At 41.0% G+C, this 12,413-nt stretch overlaps 1 protein-coding gene across 11 annotated transcripts in view; it reads right to left on the bottom strand.

Annotated features, from left to right (window-relative positions):
- The window catches only part of CNOT1 (CCR4-NOT transcription complex subunit 1), a 61,570-nt gene that overhangs the window by 34,885 nt on the left and 14,272 nt on the right, over positions 1–12,413 (bottom strand). For all 11 annotated transcript variants that reach the window (XM_056361084.1, XM_056361090.1, XM_056361086.1 and 8 more), the window contains exons 8-16: positions 12,116–12,284; positions 9,937–10,063; positions 9,531–9,641; positions 8,198–8,368; positions 7,558–7,685; positions 6,335–6,575; positions 4,430–4,549; positions 3,330–3,452; positions 2,951–3,102 (exon numbers count right to left, since the gene is read on the bottom strand). In XM_056361084.1, the coding sequence (XP_056217059.1) occupies positions 2,951–3,102; positions 3,330–3,452; positions 4,430–4,549; positions 6,335–6,575; positions 7,558–7,685; positions 8,198–8,368; positions 9,531–9,641; positions 9,937–10,063; positions 12,116–12,284 (1,342 nt within the window). The remainder of the gene's footprint in view (positions 1–2,950; positions 3,103–3,329; positions 3,453–4,429; positions 4,550–6,334; positions 6,576–7,557; positions 7,686–8,197; positions 8,369–9,530; positions 9,642–9,936; positions 10,064–12,115; positions 12,285–12,413) is intronic.

Raw genomic sequence — 12,413 nt, 5'->3', positions numbered from 1 at the left:
GGCTGCTTGCAAAGCAGTATGACCAGCAGGTCAAGGGAGGCAATTCTCCCCCTCTGCTCTGCTCTCATGAGATCCCACCTGGAATACTGCATCCAGCTCTGGAGCCCCCAACATAAGAAGGACATGGACCTGTTGAATTGAGTCCAGAGGAAGCCACAAAGATGATCAGAGGGCTGGAACACCTCTCCTGTGAAGACAGGCTGAGGGTGTTGGGGTTGTTAAGCCTGGAGAAGAGAAGGCTCCAAGGAGACCTCATAGCAGCTTTCCAGTATTTAAAGGGGGCCTACAAGAAAGCTGGAGAGGAGCTTTTTACAAGGGCATGTAGTGACAGGACAGGGGGAAATGGCTCTAAACTGGAAAAAATTAGCTATTAGGAAGAAATTCTTCACTGTGAAGGTGGTGAGGCACTGGCAGAGGTTTTCCAGAGCAGCTGTGGATGCCCCATCCCTGGAAGTGTTCAAGGCCAGAGTGCATGGGGCTTGGAACAACCTGGGCTGGGGGTTGGAACTAGATGTCTTTAAGGTCCCTTCCAACCCAAACTGTTCTACGATTTATGATTCTATGGTAACAAGCTCTTAAAGAAAATGTCAGTATTTTCAAGTTCTATGTAAAAATATATTCAGGCATCTATCCTAATCAGTGCTATTCCCAGAAAAGAGCTATGGGATAACTACAGTAAGGTGAACTTTGGAACATAATAAGGAGGAAAAGCCAAAAACCACAGGCAGCCAGCTCTAGAGGAAAAACCGTCAGCTTAAGGGAAGCCCCAGCTTGCTGACATAAAAGTTCACCTCTTCCATAAATTTTTTTAACCCATTTTTACAGAGCAGGGAAAGGCCTTTTCATTCCCCTAGGCACAGGTAGCCAGAAGCCTCTTCCGTTCTTCAAGCAGGGACTGAGAAAGAGTGACCATGCCTCCAGCTGACACGCTTGACCTATGCTGGACACAGCTGCATGGGGAGAGGCACTGCTTGCTGCCCCTCTCAACTCACTGCAGCTCAAGAAGCAGCCTTCTCATAAGCAGTTTGTTACCAAATCACATGCTTGGTCAGCCTGTGGTGCCTGCAACCACTCTGAATTCATTTTAAGAACACAGTAATAAAAGGAGCACTTATTTCTTTTTGAAGCCTCACTGCTACACAATGCCACAACTGCGGTGCCCACCAGTGACAAACAAGCTGCACCAAAAATGAAGTGTCTCAAAACATGCAGGGTCCTGGTGGCTAAAAAAAAGTGTCTCCCATTTTGTGTCCAGGGACAAGAAATAATTACAGCCTAATTAAAGAGCAGGGTCCTAAATCAACAGATTTAAGAAACAGCAGACTTCAGCTTGTGAAGTCAAACTACCCTTCCAGGCGTATTTAATATTTACTGCGATTTTCCTTCGTGACTGAAACTTAAGCTAATCAAAGCAATTGCTTCATGAAAGAAAGCCAAGCATTTTCTTTTTAAAGCTCAAAGAGAATAAGTAATGGAAAATGACTGCAAGTAGGTCACATTCTTGCATAAAAGGGAATACAAGTAGCTATAAAAAGAAACCAAAAACAGAGAGAATTGTGCCAGTAGAGAACTAGTGGCTTTTGGAATTAATTAAATAAATATTGGTAACACATTAAGATTCAGAACACAGTGACATTAGATGCAAGTCAAGCCTACAGTTAACTATTAAACCTCTGAAATCTGGACACAGTAGCAATGCAAAATAATGAATGTAATTTAATTTGTGAACTATAGCCTCAGAAGACGCACTTTGAGTTGAAAAATAACAGCCATCTTTTCAGCCCAAGAAGTGTGCTAGACCATTATATTTCAACAGCATTTCGAAGTTTAATTGCACAGGTCCCAGCAGAAGTCAGGAGAATCCTTTCTCTCAAAATATAGGTACCTCAAATTCCCTCCCAGTTCAAATACCCATCATGACAATTCTATGTCAATACTCACTTCCTAGCATCTACATGACAGCCACAAACCATCCTGGACACCTTTAAAGATGTTGTGTCTTTCACAACAACACTGGTGAAGCTAAGGGACACAATATAGGCCTTCAATCAGGTAATGTGCAGACACACCAGCCTCTTTTGGTGTCAAAATTGAATACTCAAAACTAGCACTGTCTCCAGCTTTCAGTCTCTCTGGCACATACACCATGCTATGCTACACTTAGTTATCTTTGAAATACTGCTGTCAAAAGCAGTTAAATACCATCTTGATCTGACAGCACAGAGAAGTGACACCACAAATATTTAACAACATTCAGTCATTTTTAAGAAAATGTGAACACAGTACTTAAAAACTCATTTGTCCTTTCTGTTGTCTACCTGTCTCCTCTAGCAAATGAAACTGCTCCCTAGGACCCACACTTTTCTTCTGGACTTCAGCTAAGCAATCTGATCTGCAAGAGGCTATTTTCCACCCTTACACTACTTTGAGACTGTCTCAAATGAAGACAACATAAGTTGCACATCTAGTTTCAGTCCCAGTTACATTACAATCACCACTTACCACTTCAGCACACAAGGACTGCATTAGCCCCTTCTGCTAGGGTAGTAATCACACAGAGCCATTTGCCTAACACAATCACAAAAGCCTTTATGCAGTCACTGTTTTCCAAGATGCTGTCCCACTCTGTAGTTACACCTGTATTCCTTTCTGTGCAAATTACAGCCCTGTATTTAGTCATTAACAACCCAGGATCTCACCAAGCAGCCATCCCCCAGTTACCAAGATCACCTCACTTGTTTAATTATAAAGACAAGAACACTCAAGCTCTTGTGACCTAACTTCAGAAGCTTCAGTGCAAAATTAAACCTACTACTGAATCCACCCCTGCAAGCTTATATACTTTTGTTAACCCCATTCTCCCTGTGAAATTCCAAACCAGCTGTGACCATGTGCCAGCAAACAAGTTGCAAACAGATTACACATTCAGCATAAGCAATATAATCCTTACCCAGCACAAGCTTGCAGACATGCCAACATAGTCGCCAAGGTTTCTGGAGGAAGCTGAGCACTTTTGGGCTGATCTTTTTCTGGAGCAAGGCCACCCAGGATAGAGGGACATCTTCTCTTTAAGAAGGTCATACAGGCCTGGATGAAAGGCTCCTGAGGAAAAAATGTTATCTTAATCTCCCAAACTGCATCCAAGCCACTATTTCAAACTTGGCAATTGCACTGTGGAAACAACTGCGCTAAGCTATTATAGTTCAGTGAAAATGTACTATCAGACCATAGACACTTTCCACAACTTTAAAACTACTTATAAAATTTATGAAGTGACTTAAGTTAGTCACTGATAGAGTGCAGAAATAGAAAGAAAAATCCTGCTTTACCCCATGCTCCCGAATTTTATCTGTGAGCCATTTGTCAAGTTTGAGGTATTCCCGTCGAGAGGCAAGTGCAGCAAGGTCAATAACAAAGGCAAATGGAGTACCATTTAGCAGCATTGACAAGGCCTAAAGAAAAAAAATAATCAGAAGACTAGTAGTGAAGACACAAATATACCCTTTCTCCTTTCTTTTCCTTCTTATCCCCATATACTTTTTAGTACAGAAGTCTTGCGATCACATGCTGCTATGCTTTCTCTGTCAACGAAAAGACTGGTACTATGAGCTTCACTCACTTACAGCTTGCCCGTGAGACAAATAAGCAAGAGCTCTCATTTGAAATCATGACCCTATCTTCTTTGAAGCGACCTTGTGCTGACAGTTTTAAATTCCTCTATATGAAAACCCACCAGCAAATGGCTGAGAGCTACCAAGTCGGTATCACAGCAAAATTAATCACCAGGGTCCAGCACCTCCCTGCAAAGAGACCTCAACCCCTTCAGAGCCACTCTGAATACATTTGCTCTAAGTGTTCATCTTTGAGCACAGGAACTGCTACAACAAAACTGACTTCAAGCAGCAGTTTGCGCTCTTGCGCTTTGGAGACACCCAATTATTCTGCATCTAACTTTAGGAAGCAATAAAGTCCTCAAAGAATCTTCTACATTCCCATTTCAATGGTATTCAAGTTTAAAATAGTCAAAGCCCTTCCTGGATTTACAGTCCATTCCCATAGCAAGCAGTCCTATTATACTCCTTCCCAAGTTACTTGTCAGCTAAGCCATGATAACCAGCCCTACTATGAATGCCAAGGAGAACCGCCTTTAGTTCACAACTGGAGAGGTAGAAAGCATCTGTAGTCAGACACCACAACTCAGCTGAAGAGCACTGGTTTTTCAATTTTTATTTTTTTTTTTTTTGCGGGGGGGGGAGGTTGTTTTTTTTAAAATGAGGTACAGCAGCAACAAATGAATTCAGACATGCTTAAACAAAGTAATCCTGACTAAATTAGCCACATCTAAATTAAGCTTGGCCTTTGTTAAAAGATAAGCGAATCTGCATAAGACACCAGAGAGAAAATAACAGCAGTACTTTGAAAAACTCACCTTCAAGTCTTGCGCCACATCAAGAATACGTGACAATTTTGCCTGGTCATACTGCTCCCCTCTCATGTACCATTCTGCCATTGCATGCATGATAAGCTGACGAATTGAAGGAGACTGACCCTGAGAAGAATTAAATTAGGATAATTAGGATTTTACTTCATGCCTCTAGGACAGGGGTCCTCAAACTATGGCCCACAGGCTGGATATGGCCCCCCAGGGTCCTCAATTTGGCCCCCAGTATTTACAGAAGCCCCCCTGCCCCCACCCGGGGGGTTGGGGGGGTGGGGCGGGGAGGGGAACCAAGCAGCCATAAATGACCTCCTGCCACTTCATCCATGTGCTGGCCCCGTTTAAAAAGTTTGAGGACCGCTGCTCTAGGAAAAGGATCAACCATGTGAACATTAAATAGGATATTTGACCTCTAAAGCTTAACATGCAAACATATTTACTCTAACTTCAGAACTTGACTTCTGAGTTGGGTTTTTTGTGCAATAAACTATCCAGGAACTACAACTGAAAGATGTAGGATGACTATGAAAAGGATGTACATCTCTGTCTCTTTCCTACCACTGTACAGGTCTAGTTCCTCTCAACTGTACAGAAACTGCTCTTGGAACGTGCAAATTTACAAAATGTTATGCCTGATGTGATGTCTTGAAGTGAGACCTGAAATGTCACACCTTAACATGGAAAACACAGTATCTAGCTCTTTGCTCACACAGGGGCAATTTTAAACTACAACACATTAAGATTTTGATGACAGCAAGGTTTTTGCTTAAAGACTCCCTCAGCTGGGGAAGTGAAATATCCTCAAGTTGTGGATCAGCACCATGATGGCTGCCACGTGACATTCTGTACTTTATTCTGAAGCCTGCCCTGTGGAAAAGTCACATATTCTGCCAGTTCAATACCGTATGCAGAAAGCGTATCACTTCTATCCCCCCATTCTTCAATTTAAAGACTTTTGTCAGGGGAAAAAAACCCCCAAACATTCATAGTACTTCAGCTAGAAAACAGCCATAATTTTGCAGTGAATGTAGACCGAGACTTAAGAGGTAAAGCTTCTTATCAACTCTACTGTATTTGAACAAGGCAAGATATTTCCTAATGCATTCTCCTACCCCAGAGACTTCCTCTGCTGTTAAGTTTCCTCTTATGACTCTTACTTGCTTAACTACCAGTGGACACAATGACAAAGGCCATACCAAAAGGGCAATACATAAAAGCCTACCTGTTTGTCCACTGAAAGCATGGGATTTGCACGCATAATTACCCTGTCTCTGCATGGAAGCTCTCTGTGTAAAGGGTAGCAGCCAGTCCCAAGTTTTCAGAAAACACCCTAGAGGCTCCTAAAACTTACACTGTAAGTAGCTTCTTTATACATGGAATAGTTTCTATCTTTTAGCAGAGTACTTTGGTTTAAACCGCCTCATCTCTTACTGCTTCAGGTTTCTACACTTCAAAAAGTGTAAATTTGAGAGTTTGGGGAGGGGGGTGGCGTCTACTGTTCTGAGAGTGGAGGGGGTTGTTACTGTTGTGAGCGTTTGGTGTTCTTTTGTTTTCAAAAAAAAAAATAAAAATCAAACTTTGGTTAAAACTGGAAGGAAAAAAAAACAAGTCAAGTTTGACTTTGGTCTCTCTACTTCTCCAGGAATATTTTCTCAGTGAACATGATTTCTTTGCTCTGAATATATTTCCACAAAGAAAATCAAATCACAACAGTTTGCTTCAAGACAGGGATGAGATAACTCATACTATTTCCGATAAGCCACTGCTAATTTACCCCTTTGGTTTTAAATTACCCAGTTCATAAACCAATATAAGCATTGTTTTAACTGTTCAACCCACTTAACAAGCTTTCAGTTCCATGAACAAACTACAGGCACACTTATTAAAAATACTTACCTGCCCATGCCATGCATAGTGCAAAATGATAGCAGAGTTGGGATGGTTGCCAAGGAAAATTGGCATGAGCGTGGAGATGAGTTCATGGCGCAAGGTATGCCAGGACGTGTTGATCTGCAGTAAGGCCAATACCAACATATCTGGGCAATGCTTGATAGGAAAACTGAAGAGCTGCTTGACCTGCTCATACTGTCCCACTTCTGCCAGTCGTAACAGAGATTCAATCAAATCCAGGCTCTTCCTAACAAAAGGAAAAAAACCAAATAGAAACAACCCCCCAGAAGTTACAAAGTAGTTGGCTTACAGGATCCTGGATTCACACATTTTGCAGCAACAACTGAAAGACTACATATAGAGCAATGCCTACTGCAAACAACCGGTCCCCGCAGCTCTTACCACATACAATTAAGCCTACAAGACCATTACAACTTTTTTTTTTAAAAAAACACCATTTAAGAGCTTTTTCTGATTTTGTTAGGGAAGAGAGAGAATTGAAAGCTGATGCTGGAAAAAATCAGCTTGAGGTGGGTCACTTTGATAACTTGGCTTGAAACATACTTCCAGAAATGGAATACACCTTTCAAAACACCTGAGGTTCCCACCTGTGAAACTTAGTGAATATATTCTACTTGTTTTGTCTGCCTTACAGACAAGTAATCATTGCCACCTCCCCCAATTTACCCATTATCCTCTCCATCTTCCCATTCACTATTTTGGGCCATACAGTGGAAATAGAAGTAAATACCTTCACTGAAATCAGCTACAGAGCTGCATCAGAAGGGGTGTAAAGGTCAGCTTGAAGTCAAACTAGTCAGCTTTATGCAATAACGCAGCAATAGCTGTATAAATTTACTATTTAAATCCCAGGATTCCTTTCATACAAGTAGAGGAAGTTTTTCTAAGGTCATCCTGGGAAAGATAAATTTAAATTCATACCTCCAAGCTCACAGTATCTGCCAAAATACATCAGCAGAAATTCTCCAGACAACCAGAAGACTCCAATAAAAGCAAGAACTGGCAGTACCTTTTCAGGTATTATGGAAGTACACAGGATTTTCTGATATGAGAGTTTTCACTGATCAAACACGGAACAAATACTAATGGCTGATCTATTGGGATGTACACACAGCTACAAAGAAATCTGGTTGCATAAAGACAAAGCCACATTTGACTATACAAGCAAGTTAACTCTAGGTACAAAAAGAAGTTGAGAGCAGGTTTACCATGTAGCAATTTCTCGATTGTCATCCTCCGGTGGTGCTTTCAGGATGTCTGTGGCAACAGTATGACAAGGGTAGTCAGCAAAACAGAAGATGTCAGGGTTTATGAGGGAATGTTGAATGAAAGAGAGCTGGAATAAAAGACATTAGAAGTAGTTTAGATATTTGGAGTTTGAGGTTCCTTCCACTTTATTAACTGCCACATTTCTGAGAATGACATAAATCAAAGCCAAGATGAGCCAAGATTTACTATCAATGTGTTTTACATAACTGATCATCTCACACATTTCCTCCCTGGATTTCCAGAAGTGACAGACACACACATGCTGAGGGTACTTGTTTGCACAAAGCTGTAGCCTTTTTGTGCAACCAGGTAAAAACAGTTCTACAGTCAGCTGCATCACCCATCAGAACTCTGCCAAAACCAGGTGTTGCCACACACATACAGCAAGTGACCATCTCCTCCCAAACAATGCAGACCCCGTTCAATTAACAGACTGTACTTCAACATACCCGAGGCCTGTGCCTTACAGGCCAAGTTCTCAAGTGGGACTTGTCTAAAAATTCATGTCACAAATCCACATTTGGAATTCAAGAAATTCAGGAAATTTGCAAGATGCAACAGAAATGCTGGTAAACCTACCTGGCCCTCCGCGTGCTTCCAAGGTCTGTATATGGCATTAACTGGAAAAACTTCCATGCCCAGCCCTCTCTGGATGCCAAACACTACAATATGCAGGCCCTTGCTGTCACGAATCTGAAATCCCGGATGGTCCAATTCATAGGTTACTACTTTGAAGTCCAGGCTAGGATTCTGCAATCAGAAAACCAAGAGTAGTCATCCATCAACATTACTATCTTCAGTACTGTCTTGTAAGAACCCCTATTCATCAGTATTTTAACCAGCTTCACATTCACCTGACTTGTAGTTGAAAGCAAGGTTTTTGTTTTAACAGAACCAGGATTTAGACAGCTGTGTGAACTTGATGCAAGTTAATGTTTGAAACTAGCCTGTGAGACTGCACTTCCCCCAGCACTACAGGCAGTAGCTATCTATCCTTCCAAACATTTGACTAACAAGCCTTCAAAAACAAAAAAAAAACACCCCAACACATAGCTCCTTTCTTAGCATGCTGACTCAATTCTTTTGTAGGCTTCCATACAACTTCCAACAGAAGGCAGAAGGGTCTGACCTGCTGGCAAGAACAACTTGCTTTTCCTTTTGTAAAATGTACACTGCAAGTACTTGCAAAGCATCTATTAGACTTGCAGATATTTCACAAGGATGAGGGAGCTTGGAGGGAACTATGGGCCACCATGGAACACAGACCACTCATTTCAGAGATAGCTGAGCAAAGGTAGTTATGTGTTCCAAGGCTTATAAAAACAACACAGTGAGTCCTGCACAGATTAGAAGGAACATATAAGAAAAAAAATCACCCAATATAAGGCAGGCAAAAGAAACTGTACTCATGTTTCACTGAGTTAATTACAAAAATTGCTGCTTTAAGTGGTGGAAAGATTTTCCATTTCTGAAGCATCATCATATGCAAAAAGCATTTCGTTTTGGAATCAATAGCTACAAAAATATTTTGTTTAATTTTCATCATTAATGCCTACAGTGAGCAGCTTTTCAAAACAAGGTGCCTGACGCACAAAACTTTCCACTGTCAGAAATAATTTCAAACACAAAAATGCTCAGAGAACGAATGCTGGAGTATGTGGGAGCAGTGTGGAATAAAACCTCAAGTTGCACCCAAGTTAGCCATTCAGGCAGCTTTTAATTCCCACAATTCCTCAGAATTTTCTTGTTCATGAGGAAAAACACTAATCATTTAAGTATAGCAGTGCTATCACTTTAGTGAGATTCAAAGCCATTCAGACTGCTAGGAGCTTAAAAAGATTAATACACTCATTGAGATATGCTCTTCTTCCAGATACTCCACATAAAAGACCACGACACTCACGAAACTTACCAGCTCTTTAAGAACATCAATTAAGACCTCCACATTCCAGGTATGGGCTTGTGCTCCATCACTTTTATCTTTCCCGTCACTCCAAATCCCACTGCCAGGAGCCGAAATAGACTGCAAGTTAAATACACTCAATCAAATACTAGTTAAAAATAAAGCAGCCTCAAAAGCCACTAGCTACAGAACTAGCTACACCAAGCAGAAGTTCAGACCAGTAGACCAGTCAGACCAGTAATGACACCAGTTGCACACTTTGAGAATCCTTCATTCAGGAGTGTACTACAGAATTTACAGCAGAGTAAGTGTTGAAAGATAAACACAATTCTTAAATTACGACAGGCTAGCATTTCAACTCCTTATTTTCTGCCAATTAAAACATATCTAATGCCCACCCCGGTAGGCCACTCACTTGTAATGGAATACCATCCGTCAACCCCGAATGAGTTCGAGCCATCATCCCCAAAACCCTGGCAACCTGGGCAGCCGTGACTTCCCGAACACCAAACTGCATGATTATGTTGCGACATTCTTCGACACTAAGATGCAACAGAACAGAGAGATCTTAATACAAAAACAGGCTTCACTGTGGCACAAGATAAGACAGAGACCAAAACAAGAACTGAGACTACAGCTGGGACAGCACACAGATTGCTGGGAGAAACTAACTGCAGACTGTAAAATATGACCATTCACTCAACTTCAGTTATGTTCATCAAATGATCCAACATAACAAAGTTCCAGGACAAGCAAGAGAAATCCAGTAGAAAGCGCATGCAATTATTTCCATGAAACATACTGTGCCACCTATTCAGTTCAAAGCTAGATCTACTTAAGCAACAGTGAGAGACATTTCACAGGCTACGCTCTGTCAAAGTAAAAGCACAGGGTAAGTTTAGCACTGTTCTCTGTTAAAAGCACTTCCACATATTGACCTGTGATACAGAGCTTCAAAGACTGACATTTTCTGCCAGCTAAAAGTGAATAAAGGCCTTGACAATGCACATTTCAAAACGATGACGTGCACTGTTCAAAAGGTGAAAGTATGCCTTTTAGCCTGATGCAAGCCACAGTGTCTCTGATTAAGGTCACCAGCAAAAACATTCAAGGAGCCAAAAGAGCAAAGAATGAGCATATGCTTAAGTTTCAATTTTAGAACTGAAGGCCTGTTTTGCAGTTTTCCCTTTCATTTTGTTAACACTTCATAATTAGGCAAACAAGATTTATACAGCATCAGTATAGATATAAACGATGTTTTATTAACAGGCACATCTTAACAGAGGGAATAACTTTCAGTATCTTCCAACACATTTATATTGTGCATCTCCTTACTCCACTGTTGAAACAGAAACTTGTGTTAGCATCTTTGATATTTGATCACCTCCCCAAAGTAGTCAACAGTCTTCTTTTAAAATACAGAATTGTTTACTTCTCTTAGCTTATGCTTAATACATCTTCTTTTTAAAAAAGAACCAACACATTAGGTTCATACTGAGGGCTAAAGAATAAGGCCTGCCTCAAAACCAGCCACATGCTTGCAGGCTCCTGTAACACTATCCTAAATCCTTAAAAACTGCATTCAAAAACTGAGCTGGATTTGTGCAGGTAAGTGCAGACAGCAAATAAACAGCAAGAAGCAACTTTAATATATGCAAATGTATTCCTCAACAGACAGCTTCTGACTCAAGTCTAGCTTCATCTTCCACTCTGCTAGTAACTATTTCAATTCACACAAGTGTATAAACAAATAGCCCATGTAATACAGTACTTGTGCTGGGTGCTATAAGCAAGATCTTTAGTCTGCTGCTCCCCCAACCCCATACAGCTCTACAGCTGACAGCCCGTTCACGTGGCTCCAGCAAGTCGAGTTAACAGAGCTGCCCATCTAACATTTCAGAGTAGGGGCAGTGAGCAAGCATATGGAACACTGCTGAAGACGTGGGTAATGCATGTCTATGAATGCATACACAAACCCAGGATGCGTTTAAGACAGCTGTATTTTTACCAAAACAAGCCTAAGCAGGCGATGACTGACACAGCTGTTAAAGTACTTCAACAATTCACTATCATAATTTCTAGAAATTATCTCAAATACACTGTGTACCACACCAATCTAAACCCAATGCAACAAAAAGAAAGCTACTGCTGGTCAATTCTCTTGAAGTGAGACTATTACCTTCAGTTCTTCTGTAGCCTATTTCATGTGAACAGTGAGCTAACAGGAGTCTGTCACAAGAGCAAAGTTCTTCCAATAACAGAGTAGGATGTAGCTGGAATTTATGCCTACCTAGCCAATTTGGTTTTGCTTAAAAAAAAAAAAAAAGGGTGGTGGTCAAATACTTATACACCCTTCACAAGGAATTTGAAAAGCTTTAGTTAACACTTCTTACCATGATAACATCCTATACCATCTCAACAGACATGCTATACACAACAGAAGAAAGCAAAATACAAAACCGGAATCAGAACAAATGACCTTATAATATTTAACGAGGTTCTAGTTATTTTAGTACTTTCAAGTGTTCTTAACCTTTTGCCTCAAGAAAATGACTGCCACCCAAAATGCTTGAAAATTACATTTTCCTACAAACCTTGTACAAAAGCCATAACCAACTTCTTGCATGAAATCTGCCAAAGAACTCTCCATCATGGTTTTGGCTATCCCTCCAGAATCAGGCAGGATCCTGTCCATTAGAATGTCCCGTTTTTCAGGGTATAGAAGTGGTGCAAGCACCACAGGGCAACGCTCCTGGGGAAAATCTAAAGGCAAGAGTAAACAGAATTGTCAAAAACCACAGAATACCAGTTGTACGCAAGCAACTATTCAAAATAACATGACTGCTGGGCTGGAGTTTCCCTGCTGCTGTAGAAATCAAGAGGCTAATCGTG

This window comes from Falco biarmicus, chromosome 15, assembly GCF_023638135.1.
Source record: "Falco biarmicus isolate bFalBia1 chromosome 15, bFalBia1.pri, whole genome shotgun sequence".
Lineage (NCBI taxonomy): Eukaryota > Metazoa > Chordata > Aves > Falconiformes > Falconidae > Falco > Falco biarmicus.
Note: the sequence above shows the minus strand (reverse complement) of the source record. Positions and strands in the feature narration are given on the sequence as shown.